The sequence below is a fragment of the Ursus maritimus genome (genome assembly GCF_017311325.1).
Source record: "Ursus maritimus isolate PB19 chromosome X unlocalized genomic scaffold, ASM1731132v1 scaffold_X1, whole genome shotgun sequence".
NCBI lineage: Eukaryota > Metazoa > Chordata > Mammalia > Carnivora > Ursidae > Ursus > Ursus maritimus.
In genome coordinates, this window is record NW_024423319.1 from 6,103,760 (window position 1) to 6,122,007 (window position 18,248).

General features: G+C 41.8%; 1 protein-coding gene across 9 annotated transcripts in view; it reads right to left on the reverse strand.

The window, feature by feature from the left end:
- The window catches only part of MBNL3 (muscleblind like splicing regulator 3), a 155,676-nt gene that overhangs the window by 75,978 nt on the left and 61,450 nt on the right, over positions 1-18,248 (reverse strand). For all 9 annotated transcript variants that reach the window (XM_040627465.1, XM_040627442.1, XM_040627449.1 and 6 more), the window contains one exon: positions 5,002-5,166. In XM_040627465.1, the coding sequence (XP_040483399.1) occupies positions 5,002-5,166 (165 nt within the window). The remainder of the gene's footprint in view (positions 1-5,001; positions 5,167-18,248) is intronic.

Below are 18,248 nucleotides of genomic sequence, written 5' to 3' on the forward strand. Positions count from 1 at the left end.
GGGGCCTGAAGTTTAGGCAACTGGAGCGGAGCGGAGTCTTAAGAACAAAGAATACACAAATATATTTTGCAAACTTTACAAACACATTGCAAACACATTGGTAGGTCTCCTCCCAAGGCCTTGGCCGGAGACCATGCAAATGAGGGGCCTCGAGGCTTCACTAACCTCAAGGTAAGCCTACCGGTGGGAACACTTTGATGAACAAATAAATAATGTTAGGCTTCAGTCGCTATATCTAAAAGTGAAATCTTGCCTAACCTTTTAGCAAACATGGCAAAATCCAGATGACTTTGGGGCTAGTTGCACCCCAGGCACTCCTGTGATGTGATCTGGTCAACCTCGGTCAGTGTGGAACCTCACATGATAATGACAGTCGTAATTCTATTAAAAGCATATTAACCTGATAATTACGTAATGCCTGTCGTCACCAACTTAAACGTTTTTGCAAAAATCATTTTAAAAAACATGCAGAGGTAAGCACATCGAGAAGAACTAAATGCCATCACTTATCATTTCCAGAGTGGATAAACTGAAAAATCTTCTGAACAACCTTCATTAAAATACATTGTAACTTCTGTACTGATCATGAGACTGGTCATCTGGAATATGGACATGGTTTCCTTTTCCATTAAATCTACAAAATGGCTTGCCAGTACCTTTCATCATGATAACTTTTATTTATTTTTTTAAAAGATTTTATTTATTTATTTTGAGAGAGAGAGAGAGAGCGAGAGCATGAGTGAGGGGGAAGGGGCAGAGGGAGAGGGAGAATCAGACTCCCCGCTGAGCAGGGAGCCCAACGTTGGGACTCGATTCCAGGACACCAGGATCATGACCTGAGCCAAAGGTAGACGCTTAACCGACTGAGCCACCCAGGAGCCCCTCATGATAACTTTTAATAAAAGAGCCATGACATTAGGGAGATAGAAGACACTTTAGCCAATAAAGTTAGTTTTGTATGTGAACCATATGAACTATATATGAACTGTGTGAACTAGGAAACCTGTAACTCTGATGTGAATTGGCAAAATGTAGAATGTAGCATGGTTAGGGAAAGATCCTATCCTTTGTCTTTACTGAGTCATTTAAGTACTTAACATTTTCAAAAATGAAAAAGTAAATAAATGATTTTGCAACACTGGTTCTATTCGCTTAAGACGGTTGCAGTCCAAAGTTTCGTGGAATAATACAACACCTTATAGCTCCTAATTAATTAAGGGAAAAAAGCATTCAAAACGCTGGTCTCTAGCTATTACTTGTCAGTGTATCTCCCTTCCTCCTAGCTAATGGAACTTCCTAGTTTTACCCCTTTTGGTTCTGAGACGCTACCTCACCTTCATTCCTTGCTATATTAATGTCAGATAAACATACGAGCTTGTTTATGGGAAATGTATCCATGTATTTGGTACACAGAGTTATAGACATGATGTGAAAAGGTGGGGAGGGTTCAGACAGATATCAGATGATACTATTTGCAATGAAGGACAAGTCTGGAGTGGAACCCATGTTGATAGCCTCTGTGGTTTGAAACACCCTACCTTGGCCACAGGAATGCAAGCCATGAAAAACATATAGCAGACCAGGGGACTTGGCACACCCCAATGGCTGAACCAATAACCTCTATATAAATCATCAGGTGAATACACTTGACTGGGTTAGTCAAGTTCACCTGCGTGTAAAGAACTGTTTCCATGGGCATCACCACAAAGAGAGAAACTAAAGCGGTTTACTAGACATGGACAGGTCTAGACTATGCAAAATGTCTAAATCAGAGATGTTTTTAATAGACATATGACACCATATGCAGTTTATATATGCATACGTTACATCCACCAGTGAGAATCCTTCCTCCTGTAATGAACATTTCCGGTTGTGAAATTGAAATTTAAAAACATTAGTTTGCCTGAGAGCGATCCAGTGTGTCTGATTTCCCTAAAATTCTTCTACAGGGCTCCTGTTTGCCTCCTAATTATGCCAGGGGAGTTCTTAAACATGATTTCTTTCTTTCTTTCTTTCTTTCTTTCTTTCTTTCTTTCTTTTTTTTTTTTTTGCTGTGAACATCAAACTATCTCTTAACTGCATCGAAAAACACTGGGGAGTCACGCCCTTTGTCTCACTTGCTAAACTTCCTTAATAAAGCTAACAAAAGCTTTCGGGGCGGAATTTCATACTAGCAAATGTCAATTCAGACCTGTTAAATACAGTGAACAAACTTGCCTGCTACGGCAAGCATTCCACCCAAATTGACTAGGTGTGGCTTTTACTCATTGTTCAGTCACACTGAACAGAATTTGTTCTCTAGCTACCATCCCATTTAGGTTGACGTTCCCTTTATCTGGGGCTTATAATAAGCAAACCATACTCAATTCTCCGAAAGCAGATGTGCTCTCTTGGTATCCTAGAAACGGATCGAAGTAAGCTTTGTGGAAAGACCTGAAGTTCAAGCCAGTGATACCAAATGGGGCTTAATATGCAACCATACAAATATCAGAACTGGAAATTTAAACAAAAGCTTGACTATTCTAGGGAGAAGAATCAGATTATCAGGGTGGTGGGGGGGTGGTTAAAAGGGATAGAGAGTTGTTTGGGGAGCGTAAATACCCGAAAAATCAAGTAAAATCATATGTTACTTCCATGGTAATATCAAGATCCATAATAAAGAACATTTCTTTCAAATCAGACTGGTAAATGTCACTTAAAATTGCTCACACTAGTGCAATTACAACACGCCTACAAAGCTTTCTAGACCACAAAATAGGATCATATCAATCATCTCGGGGTTAGTTTTTTGTATACATAATAACTGCAGAAATTAATCTTTTATCAGTTTATCACATCACAACAGCTATTGTTAAATAATCTACAAGGTAGAAAAGCAATTTCCAATTGTTCCCTGGGGTCTTCTAAGTAATGTCTTGTATCTTACGATATGCTATAAAATAAATTGCACTCCTGTGAGTCATATCAATCATATTCTGCAGCCTGAAATCTGAAATTACCCTCATGGAAGAAAAAAAAGGGAAATGTATTCTATCATAGAAAGCATGGAGAATTCAATTAGAAAGCACAAGAGGCTGGAGAACTCAATAGATCTTTTATTGGACTCTAAAAAAAGCCACTCCCTAGTCTCCAGGGTGAGTCAGCATGATCAATAATGCATGAATGGTTGAGACAGGGAATGGAAAGACTCTCCTGGAGGCTGAACAGAAGATGAATAGTCTGCCTTCTGATTTTACCCCTACTTTGTCCCAGGCCTTGCTCTCTGATTCCCTGAAACCGGGCATTTGATTGATGCCCCAATGCTTGTCTCTTGACCTAAGGAAAAAAACACATGCTGGGCTCAGGTGTGTCATACAATCTGGCCCCCATTCTTTACTCAGTCTGAAATTGGGGACATCCACGAGAGGCCAAGAGTAGTAATAACGGTGGGTGAAAAGCTTCCTTGCTTTATTCCCCTACTACTCATATTTTCTGGACTCACCCCGCACATTCATTTCTCTGTGGTTTTGTTCATACTATTCCCAGAATCTAGAACAGCTTCTCTTCCCTACCCCTTTAGAAATAGGGAGGAACTAAAATACTGCAGTGTGTGAAAGCTAACGAAAGAGTTTGCAGAAGGAGTTCAACCATATGAAGTATTATGAAAGGTCAAAGAAGAGCTCAGAGGAGCTCACTGATGACCTTCTGGGAACTAATTTATCAATGTAATTAATCACACTGAGTTCTAAGGCAAACGTTTTTGGCAAACTACTAATATGGGCAATGAAATCTACTCATTTTACTTAAAGCCATCTGGACCTTCTGGAAAAAGAAGATCATGGTGCAAAACTGCAGTGACTCATCAATGCCACCTGTTATGTGTACTAACTATAAATATATACCAGTGAAGGGGTTGCCCTGTCCACACTGATTTCCTTGAATTCTGAGAATCAATTTTATAATGAGATAGGCTTTGCTGAGAGCACACTTTCATTGTATCCATCTACATACTACATAGCTGAAAAGCTATATGGTCTTTAGCTTTCAGTGAGTTTATTACATAGTCACTGACCAAATGGGTAACAGATGAAGACAACATATCCCTTTCCAATTGGTATCTAGATAACGAAAGGTCTAAGACGAAACTGCAACTTTATATTATAAGGTATCAGGACAAGATGAATTCTCAATAGGACAAAATTACTTTTTAAAGGATCCATTTCAACTCATTGATCTATAAAAATACCAGACGCTGGACTAAAATGGCAGCATAATCTTTTTAATTCCTGCAAAGGGAAACTCTGTGGCTGGGTTAAGTTAAACCACCATCAAATACCTGGCCAGGATTCCTCAAGAATGTCAAAGTCATGGGAAACAGGGAAAGACTGAGAAAGGAAGACAGGAGTCAAATAAATGCACTGTGGTACCATGGATTCAACACTGGAACAGCAAGACGACCCTAATGGGCAGCTAATGAACTCTGAATAAAATCTGGAGTTTAATTAATAGCAATGTGTAAAACGTCAGTTTCTTCATTTTGACAAATATGCCATAAGAAATTAACCGGGGGGGGGGGAGAAACTGGGTGAGGGGTAATATGGGAACTCTCTGTACTGTCTTTGCAACTTTCCTTCAAAGTATAATCATTTCAAAATAAAAAGCCTATTAAAAAGTAACAAAACTACCATGAAAGAGCGAGGAAATTTGTTTGGATTAATATCCTAGAATTCAACGGTTTACCTGTAATAACAATCAGACCTCCTCCTCATCTTTAAATGCCCCTGCTTCTTTAATTAATATTTTTCTATAAACTGAATTCATGGTAAATGCAACCCAGGTGTTGAACCCAACACACCCGAATGCTCCCCTCAGAAGCAGAACAGCTTCGTAGCGTCAATTAACACATTGGCTGGCATCCTACATCCTTCTGTAACTAAGTTCCCGAAAGCCCGGCAAGGGCTATATTCTTAAAAAAAAAAAAAAAAGACACACATGCACAGATTTTCAATAGCGGTGACTTACAAGTGATGACATGTGAGCATTCTGGAGCATGAACTGCATTTGCTGGGCAAACATGGCTGCGGCACTCTTTTGTTGAATCAGATTGTTGCGCCCATTAATTTCCAGCTGAGTTTTTAAGTGTGGAGGAGGGTGAAGGTACTTGCAGTTCTCTCTAGCGCACCGACCCTGAAAATGAAGAATTAGATGAATGCACACTGGTATTTCGAAAAATCTGGTAACAAAGTAACAAAAGTTTGTCCAGTTCCACGCATGCGCGGAGTGCTGCACTAAGCACTTTGCACGAACTAGAATGAACGTGTTTAGTCTTTGGACCAACCCTCTGAGATCGATACCCTTATAATCTTCACCTTCCAGATGAGGAAGCCGAGACTAAGAGAAATTTGCGCCGCTATAAAGTGACAAAACCCGAATTAAAACCCAGTTGGTCTGATTCCAGAACTCATTCCCTTAGCCACCCTGCTCTGCCCTGCTTTGATATGCATCAAATTACGTTTAAAACATAAAATATTAGGGGGTGCCTGGGTGGTGCAGTCGGTTAGCGCCCAACTCTTGGTTTCCGCTCAGGTCGTGATCTTGGGGCTGTGGGATCAAGCCCCAGGGCAGGCTATGCTCCCAGCAGGGAGTCTGCTTGAGATTCTTTCTCTCCCTTTTTCTCCGCCCACCCCCACCATCTCTCTCTCTTTCTCAATAAATAAACAAATCTTTAAAAAAACATAAAATATTGGGAATACCATGATACCTCATAATGTTACAGATTAAAAAAAAATTTCCTAACATGAGATGTAAAATCATGCATGTTAAATAAGATTCAGGATTTGGATCTGCATATAGAAACAATCAAGGAAATTGGGGGAAAATGTTAGGCAACTATATACACGTAAATATACCTGATAAATTTTAGATCCATTTTTCTGGACAATTTTAAAGTTCTTTTTCCTGAATCCATATAACGTGAGAAACATCCTGAAATCGCCTGATGTTCTGTTTATCGATAAGAGAATAAATCTTTATACCTGGCAGTCATGTTGTCCTTCAGGTTCCAGAGGCAATGGCCCTACATCACTTGGATAATTGAGACCAAAGTGTATTTTGGAGTCTCGACTCTTTCAATGTTTTATTGATGGCTTACGCACTTCCAGACAGGATCCTATGTCAGTCCGGGGCAATCAAATATGCCTTTGGTGTTGCCTAAATGCTGACATGGCCGCTAATTACCGTGTCTACTATGTGGTACCAAAGGATGTCACTGGACAGAGATTCACAATGCCAAATGTGACCTGTTGTTGTGTTTGTTTAACTCGTGAGCACTATACAAAGAGGCTACTGAATCTCTCGTTTGTATGACCAGGCCCCCCATAACCCTTTCAGACAAGCACAACTGCAAGCAATTCTTTTTCCCACCGATGCTGAAACTCTTCCCAGTGCATGAGCTTATTGGAAAGAGGGGTGGAGAAAAAAAGCAGCCTTTTTGGGGGGGGAGTACCCAAGAGTATAAGCTGCTAGGCCACCTGAATCCGCCGGAGAAATGGATTAGTTCATCAAGCGTTTTTAACAGATGCTACGAATTTCCCTTACTTCAGATGGCTAAACCGTTTCTGCAATCACTCCTCCACACTGAGTTATCTTGTCGTCAAAGCATTCCTATCATTTCACTGCGAATCAAGGTGTGTCCTTCAAGACTTTATAGAGCTACATTTAATGCAAGTCCAGATGCACGGCAAGAAGCTGAGTATAACTTAGAACATAGTTCGAGAAATCAAAGGAGCCACTATTTTTTTTCTGTCAGTTTTGTCCCTTCGTTTCTCCTGATGATTGACTGAATTTTAATCGAATTAAATGATTGAGAAAATCAAATCATATCTTACTTTCAACATACCTTTACATTCCTCTGCATATCCTGGAAAAGGAAGAATTTATTGGTAGGAAGAGTTGAGAACGGTATTAACCCAATCGTTTCGATTGCATAAAAGTAGCTTGGGAACAGCTATATCATTTTAGCACATAAAAGGACTGTACGAAAGTTTTTTTTTTAAACCTCCTTTTTTCCTTACCCCCAACTGCCAAGTATATAATCAGTCACCCCTCACAACCTGGGGCAGCAGCTCTTTCTGACCAGGTCTTGTCCCTGTGCTTTAATAAAATCGCCATTTTGCACCAAAGATGGTGCAAGAATTCAAAAAAAAAAAAAAAAAGGACTGTCAGGAAATCCTTCTATGTGCTCAAAAACACAATAATGGACGGTCCCCCCTCACTCATGTGCCCCCTATGAGAAAACATAAGCTTCATTTTACACCTACCACTCCCTGCGCCAAAGCAAAGTCGCGAGGATTTTCTTTCCTAGATTCTCCACCCTCCACCCAGTGTAACGGAAGTTCTCTGGCTCGGAATTACCAGCCCCGCGGGAAGCAGTGATGCTTGGTGGCTTCCACTGCCAAGCATGCTAGTTTATACTGGGGGGTTTCTCTTCCTCCTCCCACACCCTAACATTAAGATTTCCCCAAGGTTCAGTCCGAAATCCTCTGCTCTCCTCTCGAATCTCTCTTCCCTGGAGAAATGAAGTTCTTGTAAATTTTCATCTATCACTGCACTGGCTCAGGTCGTAAATCTCTGTCTCTGCCTCTGCTCCCTCTTTGGAATTTCAGTGCTTTTCATCACCAAGTGCAGCTGCATTTGGAGATCCTGCCCCCTAACCGGGTCTAAATAACTTACTCCTGACCTTCCTTCTCCGCAGACGATTTTTCCTCTTCCTGCGCCGTCCACATTTAGGGCCATTGCTAAGATTCCCTGCTTTGGGACAGTTACAGAGCAGCAGTGGAAAAAGAAAGAAGGCACCTGCTGAGCAGGATTGCCTTAGGACTGCAAACCCACCTTGATAGCTTTTCCAGACGAGTGGCAAACACAACCACAGACGTTTACACAGAACACAGTTTGTAACCCCTTCCAAAAAAGCTTTATAATGAGGGCTGTCTCTTATATTCAGGAGTTCCAAACAATAGATCAGTTTAAACAATAAAAAAAGGAATACATTAGAGTTTTTACCATTGTTACAATTTAGAGTTTTAACATCATTTACATTGAATGCAATCAGTGAGAGGGGGAGGAAGCAAGGGAGGGAAAGAACACGGTGTATTTGGCACATTTCCTGCCAATCTAGAGATAAAGAATTACAGCCTGCCTTTGTGCTTTTATATTACTGTCCTTTACATATAACTTTCCTTAAGCTTTGTCTTGGAAAACTAATGACATTTGTACAAAGCAAAAACAGTACACAGAAATAGAAAAAGAAAAGAGAATTACACTTTGATAATTACATCAAGTTAGGCTGTAAAACTAAAGTATGGAATATGAGGCCCCATAAGACTTAAAAACAACTTACTCTTCTTAGTTATGAGATTTTACTTGATTTATAAAGCATTCTCTTTTGAATGACAGAATCCATAATTTAATTCTATAATAATGCAAATGCAGACCAATACTACCTTACCAGAGACCGCAGCTTATGTTAAAGAACGCTCATAAAAGACAAAAAAATCTGCATTTTTCTATCCAAACAATAGATGATGAGACCAAATAATGTAATATCGATGTTATCTGTGGAACACAATATTTCAAAAGAAAACCAAGGCTCTTAAGTTTTCAAAATGACTTTGGAACTCAGGATAACATATTTATATGCACAGCACTCGGTGATAACAAATCTCTTCTGTAAAGTATTCATTCTTCAAGAGGCCCGAACTTAATTATAGGCCAAAACACTTTAACTGGCGTTTAGAGTGGGGGGGGATAAACTTTGTTTTTGACATTTGCTGACATTTGCTCTTGGTCCTTGTAGGGGATCGAAGCTTTGGTAAACAGGTGGGGATGGGCTGGGGTGGAGGCAGGGGAGGGATTGCCCAGCACAGTATGTAATCACCCATTGTTCTTGGCCTTTGGAAAACGAATGACTAGAAAGGTCCCAGTGTTTTCTTTAGACCAGCTAAGCATTTTGAATGGGTCACAAGATATCCTATCACACTTGGTCTGTAACAGCCCAGAGACTATCTTGGTCTGAAAAAAAAAAAATCACCCCTCACGTTTCCCAAGCCACGTCAAAGGTGTCCCAAGTCCTCCTTCTAGACGCACAGGTTCCGAGTTGCCATGCGCTCAGTGGACCATGTCATAAAGGACTCTACAAGTCTTGTACCTTTGATGTTGCCAACCACCAGCAGAGCTGGCTCTATCCGGAACACAGCAGCTAAGGCTAGTCAAGACAAAGGACTCTCTATGGGGTGCCTGGGGGGGCACAGTCCATTAAGCTTCCAACTCTTGGTTTCAGCTCTGGTCCTGGTCTCGTGGGGTTCAGCCCCACATCAGGCTCCACGCTCAGCAGGGAGTCTGCTTTGATTCTCTCTCTCTCTCTCTTCCCCCTCCCCCATCCCACACGCGCACTCTCTCTCACTCTCTCTAAAATAAATAAATAAATCTTTAAAAAAAAGAGAGAAAGAACTCTCTCCTGCTTCCCCTACATATACACGGAAAATTTAAAAAGCATCACAAAGATTAGCATGCAAGTTCATGTATGCTTGCCTGGATTTCACTTCTTTTCCATTTCCTTTGGCCTTAAAAACAAATCATTCTCATCTAGCCTTTCACTATGTTCTTGAGTTAAGAAAATAGCAAAGTGATTCAATAGCAAAGTGGTTCTTGGCTGAAATAAGAGCCACTCCACCCATGAATCTTCCAGTTCCCCCTTCCCATCTACTCGCTTTGAAATTGCACCCAAAAAGCAGCAGGGGGAGAAAATGGTCAATGAAACTTCTGAAATACATCTGCATCAAAAAGTTGATGACAGACAAAGGAAAAAGTTGCCGAGCATTTGTAAAACCTCCACAATTCAATCTATTTCCTTTTTCCTACCTTCAGGCTTTTGACAAATGAGTACAAAGCCTTTGACGGAGAGAGAAAAGTAGCATTGTAGAGATTCAAATCCCACCTAAGTCTTGGGAGTTATGAGAGTGAGTCTGTCAGATCCAAGATTTCCCATGCACTTGGTGGTAGAAAAACCCTGTGAAATGTACTTTTTTATGTTTCTAAGAGAAAGCTCTACCATCCATCAGAATAAGAAAAGGACCCTAGGAAGCTGAAAATTACCCTTTGTCAGTCACAGTATCTTAACAGAAACAGCTGTTTGCAGAATGACTGGCTTCTTCAAATACATTTGGATTTACGGGGAGGGGGGTGGAGGGGGGAACCCCTCCCCTCAAATACAATGATAACTGGGTTACCTTTTCAAAGACACCTCACAGCTCTGCTAGGCAACCAAGAGTTAAAGTGAAATGTTAAATAGAGGCAACGAACAGATGATTTGTTCTATGAAACAAATTATGTTATTTCATTTTAATGATCGTGTGTTAAATGAAAAATCCTATTGATCACAGTGCCCCACTGACACATACTTACATGCATAGACACGGCTGCTCAGAGGAAGTCACAGTTATTCGAGAATTACAAATCACAAGTCTGAGGTTGCCTGGTTCCTACCACCAAGACCTATTTAAAGGCTAGGAACAATCTCAAGGAGCTAAAAGTGAGGGGACATCAACATAAACGGAGTATTAGCCAGATGTCAGCATACTAATGGCTAATTTTCCACTTTCTTCTTCTTAGGGTTCTGTCTTTCTAAAAATGGATGTAATCTGCATCATTTTCTCCTCCAACATTATACCATCTATGAACATTGATAAATATGCATAAAGAGCATCCTTAAATCTTACATACAACTTGTAATTTAAATTTGGGATGCAGACAAGAAATCTTTTTTTAAAAGTCTTTAATAAACCATTTCCTGAAAATATTGAAGGCAAGATTAATGAGGCTGAACATACACCCCCATGGAGAGGGCCAGCCAAGCACCCCCCCCCCACTGCAGTCAGCTCTGCATCTCGTTTCCTTATGCTACTGAACTGCTTTCTTGACATCCCATTTACGCACACACTGGGCAAGGACTTTGGCGCAAACCGGACACCAAGTCTGAATTCACGTCAGAAGCTGGGAGGAGGGCAGAAGAATTTTCTTGCCTATCTGCCTCAAGAAAGCTTTCAAATGGTGACCTCCAAAAAGATGAAGGAAGTAGGGCTCAACGATGATGATTTGTTCTGGAACAGTCCACTAAGATAGCTTGATTACCAGCTTGTAACATTTAGGGCTGAACCGGATTTTAAGGAACATCTCGTGCGCCTTTATCTTCCTGAGAAAGTAAAGACCAAGGAAGTGAGAGGACTTGGTGCTACTTCCCAAGCAGCTCAGTAAGGACAGAAGCCAAGTTCCCAGGCTCGCACTCCCCAATGCGGATTTTCAGTTCAAATGACTCTTTCCCTGTAAAGAGTTGCCGGGACTCCTCTCCCCACCCCCACTCTCATTTACCTCCCCCTCTTCTGTCCTCCACCTGCGCCTTGCACTCAGGTTTATCCCAGCACTTATCACTGTGCACATCGATAAATTGTTTGCATGCCTATCTCCCCACTAGACTTTGAGCTTATCCAAAGGCAGGACTCTATCTTTCTCATCTCTGAACCTCCAGGGATGTTTCTGTGCCTGGAGAAGAGTGTTCACTCCATAAGTTTGCTGAGTGAATGAATAAAGTTTGTGAGAATGATTTTATAGGGAGTAACACTAAGTCTGCCTTAGGAGCCTACTGGCTGGGGCGCCTCGGTGGCTCAGTCGGTGAAGCATCCGCCTTCAGCTCTGGTCATGATCCCGGGGTCCCGGGATCAGGTCCCATGTTGGGCTCCCTGCTCAGAGGGGAGTCTGCTTCTCCCTCTCCCTCTGCCCCTCCCCCAGCTTGTGCGTGCGCTTGCTCGCGCTCTCTCTCTCTCTCTCTCTCATTCGCTTGCTCACTCTGTCTCTCAAATAAATAAATAAATAAATCTTAAAAAAAAAAAAGAAGAAGAAGAAGCCTACTTGCTTCTCTGGCTGTTTCCTTCCATTAAGTTCTTTTCTCTTCCTCCAACAGGAGAACAATAGCCAACTTATGAATAAGGCTGTTCCTGGCTGTCTGTCCCAAATGATTGGTTTTTTATTCAGGTCTAGAAAACAGCTAATTCATACCTTCTTCTTTTTTTTTTTAATGAATATATACTCTGAGGTGTATGTGACCATGACGGCTGAAAAATCCTGGTAATTCAGTATAACTAAGCCAGAAGTATCCGGAATCCAAAAGGCACACAGACACAAACCCTGGTCTGATTCCAGGGGTCTGTAGCCACAAGAACTCCCCAGGCCATAGGGCCCCACGCAGCCGAATAAAGGAACCCGCAGCAGCTTCATAGGTAATCAGCACCTGAGTCGCTCAAGGGGAACACTGCATTTCCAGGGGCGGCTTCCAGTACACTGCCTTCACCAGCTGCTCGCCCCAACCCGCATTTCTCTGAACACCCTGCAAGTCAAAACCCCCGAAAGCTACTGAGAGGTAGAATAGAGGCAGAATATGGCTTTAGGTCAATCGCATCAGGTGGGGCCTTCTTGTGGGTCTCTATTGCATAGGCGGGCTTCTTACAAGAAAAACGTCCCCGCTATACTTCAAGACCCGCCCCCTCCCCATTCCGCTGCATTCACATTAAATATTTGCTTTCAAATAACCATGAGCTTAAATTTTTCCGTGAAATTTTTTGAAGAGCATATAACACTAAAAATCACCGTGGCTGTTCCCTGTGAAACCAAGCCCGCCTCATCAATACCTCAAGTCTGCCTCCTGCCCCTTCCTCTATGTCCCCGCTGCTCCCACGCCCCACCCCTCACCCCCGCCTGCCCGCAGTGGTCTAATCGAATACCCTCAGTCGTGCTTGGAAAAATAGTAACCGAGTATCTGTTTAACAGTAAGCTCCTCAAGCACGCACCCTCTCTGTTTACAAAACAGCTAACCAGAATCCAGTTAACACCAAGGACAATGAAAGCACATCGGTACCTAGTTACCAAAGTATTCATGGAGGCTGTCTTTAGAGCAGTTTGATGGCTGCCATCATAAAATGTCACTAAAATACAGAAAACAGGAAGGAAAATATAATGGCATTCAATTTGCGATGCCAACAAATAAAATACACATAAAAGCAAGCGACATAGGCTTTGTCATGAAACAACGTAAAGGGGTGTCTTGCTCTCAGCCCATAGTCAAATGTTGGGTTCTTCGGGTTCCTTCTCCTCCCTTTTCTTAGACACCCCACCTAGTGACCTACTGTAGTGATACAGACCCAGGACAAAGAGGACTCCAGCCGCTTGCTCCCTTTCTTCCCGGCTAGGGCTTCTGCCCGGAACCCCATCCATGGTTGCCAGATTTATCAAGTGGAAATACAGAACTCCCAATCAAACTGGAGTTTCAGGCAAGCAATGAACAATGTTTTAGTATAGGTATGCTCTCCATTTAACATATCACCTGGCAACCCTCTCCCTATCCATTCCTCTACCCTTGTGAGTTGAACTAATTTGAGTCAAATCCACAAAAAAACATTTTACTCCCTTTACCTTAAGGACAAAAGGATTTCCCTCCATGGAATCCACCCAGCCTCTACAAGGGCCTTCAATTACCCCAAGCAAAGCAGAAGGCACTCTCAGCTCCAGCTTACCTGACCAGCTGCAAGGCATTTAAGGAAGTTGGCTGTTGGAGAAAGCAATTTTTTAATCCATGGCTCCTCCCACCAAAAGCTTCACACAGCTCCCTACCCGTCAGCCACTCTACTTTCCCACCCACAGTGGCGCAATCGTATATTCAAATGACTTTGTGCCTGCCCTGGGCTCCTCCTTGAGGTGGGGACGAAGAGGGCCATGGCCAGTGACCACCACGCCTAACTCCTGACTCCGAATTTATACACATTTTTGGAACATAGTAATTATTACAGGAAGATGAGGCTTTTGTGTTTTGAAGGTTTTATTTGTGTGTGGGAGGGGTGAGGAGGGTGGGTTAACTTTTTTTTTCCTTCAGCCTCGTCTATGGAATACTCAAATTCAAGGAAAAGTCATCCATTAAAGCCGAGGAAAATGACGGCTTAAGCATTATGTTTCCATAGGCGCACATAAGATCTATGCAGATGCATATTCAAAACATGCAAAAAATGGCACGAATAGCCAGTATTTGCATAGATGTCTTTTTCAGTCAACTCTTGATTACTCATATTAAAAGAGAGGGAGAAGTAAAGGGGCATGGTTAGTTCTAATGAACAAAATCATATATTCAGGAAAAATGGCAATCCCACATAGCAGAATAGGCATGTCACAAAAGTGGTAATTGTGAACATTTAGGAATCCGTTACTAGACACGGTCCTGACAATTTTTTTAAGTCCTTAGGCAGGCAGACTCCTCTCACGCTTGCTTTTTGCATTCAACTGTTGCAACGTCACCTCTCATGCAGTCTCTGGAAAACTCCACTCCTGAGAGAATGACCGTGAAAACAGCAAATGAGGTCTTAATTCAATCAGACCCCAGAAGGGGTGTTAGTGACGCTCTAGGGTCCTTGGACCACACTTTGAGTACTGCTGTCCCTCGTAAGTACACAACGATGCCTGGTGTAGGGAGCCTTCTCTCACCTACAAACTCTCTGAGGGCAGAAGCCACGTTCTAGAGACGTTCTAGTCCCAGCACAGTAGCTGGTGCTTGGCCCGGAGCAAAGCCAGGCAAACGATTGCTCATCCGACTGATTTTTGCCCCCCAAATTTCAAAACCAAACTTCATTTCAGTTTTTTCGTATTTTTCTTATAACTTTATTAACAAGCCGTTGTGAAACAAGAATGTTTTTAATGGCACGGTGCACACCAAAACACTGATATCCCGTGAGTGCAGCAGAAGCAAGAATGTAATAGATGACTTCTGCATTTTTAAATGGAGGAATTAAAAGAATAAAAGCAAATCCATCTTAAACATTCAAAGAAAGGATGCAGATGCCTTTGTTGGAATTATCAAAGACTCAGAATGGGTAAGGGCAGAAAGAATGAAAGAGTACTACACCGGGGAAGTTCACATGTTTATAGACAACAAGGGATGGAAACGCAGAGTAAAGCTGGAAAGCATTTGTCGGAGTGTGTACCATAGACCACTGTTCCCAAGAAGGGAGCCTCAAAAGCCCAGTTTCCTGGGGAAATTCTTGTAAGAATGGCATACTACATTCCCCTCGCGGAGACTGACAATACGCCAGAGTGTATCAAAGGATCTCTCTCATCTATGTCCTACAGTAAAGAAACCTGCTATCCCAACACAGCTGAATCACAGAAACCGTCCCTCTTTTCTTCATAAAACCCCTTTTACCAGTATCTCATTGGACTGTCCTTATGGGAAAATGCTGATCTAATACTTCCTCCTACTAAAGCTCGAACCAAGCCCCGTGGCATCTGGGAGGTCAAGTTAGTTTTTCCTTCATACTTTTCATTTCTATTTCTCTCCTCCTAACTAGAAAAATACAGTGAAACCCAAGAACTGGATGTTCCGTGGAAATGACACGGAGCATTTTTGCCTATCCGGGATCAGCGAACAGCTAACGAGATGGAGACTTTCCCTACGATTGCTACAAAGAAAGATCCCGCGATCATCTCCCCAGCTTTCTTCTCTTCTTTGAATGCTTCAGCCAGGCAACGTCTGGAACAACTTCAGGACTTCTCTAACGGGCTTTCCCTACACTGTGACTTCTGTCCCTTGAAACCATCTGCCACTTTCCATGACTTAAAACTCAAGGGTCTCAAGTGAGTTTAAACTGCACTGAAACTTAGGAAGTAAGGAGGTAGTTGGCATCCCCTCGATTCCTAAGGGTCTTGGTTTTGCACTCGACTTAAACCTTGGGGTTGCCACTTGGCAAAATTAAGTTTCCTGTCTCTGAGTAAAAAGAAAGTTTCAAAGAAAGTTTCAAATAGCTCGCAAACATGTACGGAGAGTATAAGGTGGGAAAGGCACTGATTATTGTTCAGATTTAAACTCAGTACGCCTGCCACTGAGAATACATTAAATAATTACATCTCTATAGGCAGCCATGGATCCCTCCTCCCAGAGGTTATGCAAAGGGCAAGTATAGTTATTGATTTACCTTTGCATTTTGAAATTAGAGGCACAAAGATGACAATCAGTCCCTCTTTTGCTAAACCTAAGGCGTGTTTTGGATAAAGAAATTTTAAAGCATGGTATCAAAATGGTTGTTCGCGGGGTCTTGCTAAATTCACAATTGTGAAATCCTGTGTCAAACCCCAAATGGAGGCCAAATGTATCCACCTGAAATAAGCATTTTCCTTACATGCCTACCCAACCACCCGACCAATTGGAATATGCAATTTCCAAGCAGAAAGTCTTAGTGGTATCCACTGTCATTCGAATACTTTGAGGCAGGGACGAAGCTCACATTTTGTTAATGGTAATATATTTTTATCACCAAGAGTCTTAACGAAAACTCTGGGCTAACTTCTTATTAAAACTGTAGATATTTTAGAGTATCAGACAAATCCCCAAAGAAAACTCCAAACTCCAAACGCATCGTCTATTTAAAGAAAGTGGCCTTTTTAAACCAAGTAATTTTTCTTGTTGATACAAATGTTTTATCTTTTCAAAATAAAGATCTACTCTGTGTCGCCTGAGTATCTACCGGGTATATTAAGCTTCATCTGAAATGTGTTTCAGAGATGTGAACAGAACTGAGAGAGTTCCAGATGAAACGACAGAGATCACTTTTCAAAAAATATATGTTTTAAAATGAGTTGCTCTTAGTAAATACAGGAACCTTGTCAAGCTCATCTGCTCTCAGTGAGCAGTTAATATTTGATGATGATGAAACTGTCCCTAGTATTTAAAGAACCAAACAAGGCCATCCACAAACAATGTAACTAGAAATGGGGTTAGTTTAAAGAAGATAAAATGATAAGTGGAGGTTTTATGTTTTAAAATAAATCAATCCCTCAACTGTAAATGTCTCATAATCCTTACAGAGGAGAAGTTGAAATATGACGTCTGCCAAAGAATGCCTATCTCCAGATCTAAAACACGGAAAAAAATAAAACAAAGCAAAGAACAGCACAAGTTAGTTTTAAAATCTATTAATTGTACTCCCCAAGTCAGTTTAAGCAGCTGGAACAAGAGTTATTGGGGGAATAGTACACTTTAACTATGTGTACCCTCTATATTAAGCACAAGAAGGTTTCTAGAATCACGGTGAGAGTCTAACCGGTGCCTCTTAATTCCTGGAATCCTTATTTGAGGGAGGGAAAAATAGAAGAAAACAGATCTACTCTAGCTTCATGGTGCCTTCCCTGAAAATCAGAATAAAATTAGAACACTTCGGAAAATGTGACTTTCTGAAAAAAAAAAAAAAGTCCAGGTTGTGTCTCTCTTATCAGGTAGATCGAATTCTGTTCTAGAAAAATATTTCAGAAAAAAATGATACAGTGAAATGAAGTAGATAGTATAAAACATCAGTCTGCCAAACTTTTACACTTGCTTTTCTACTAAAGCTAAGTGGAGCGGGTCATTGGCTTTATTTTGTTTTAGGTTTTACATCGACTTTATAGACTAGAGTCTGGCACAGAAGGTCCAATGATCCTTCGGATGTGAACGGATTCCGACCATTTATGAGGGTGCTGGGGAATAATTGTATCTCCGGTTTTAGCACATATTACTCAGCGTGTGACAATTATCGACACACATTTGGAGACCAGGTTGAGGGCCTGTAAAATTATATTTTCCATTAATATCTTGAAAGCTGTCATAATGACAAAACCCATTCGGGGGATTTACAGAACACCGTGTGGTCTGGTTTGCATTTTTGTCGCCAGCACTCCCACCTGAATATGACAGCCGCCTTGACAGTGTATTTGCCACGTGCCGGACACTGTTCAAAGTGCTTTCCGTGCGTCGCCTCGCGTGATTTTCACAATCAAGCTGGGTCAGTGTTTTACCAAGGAATTGAGGCACAGTGAGGTGAAGAAACACCCACGAAGTGACAGAACAAACGGAGCAGAGCGAGCATTTGAACCGAGGGGCGCTGGGTTGGGAGCTCACATTCTTAACCAGCACGTTAGCGCTGCGCAATCCTTCGGCACGTGTTACACGGAGGAATGAGCTAGTTCAAACCCTTCTGCTGCCCGGGCCACTATTTTCCCTCGAAGATTCTACCAGAGATTGCACATCAACTGGCTGTCAGGTATGCCCCGAAATGATTTAATAGCTAAACGTATGGCAGTGGGATGTCCTCTTAAGCACCTAGGGATCTCGAGCGACTTGCAAACGAGTAAGAAAAGGTCACCGAATG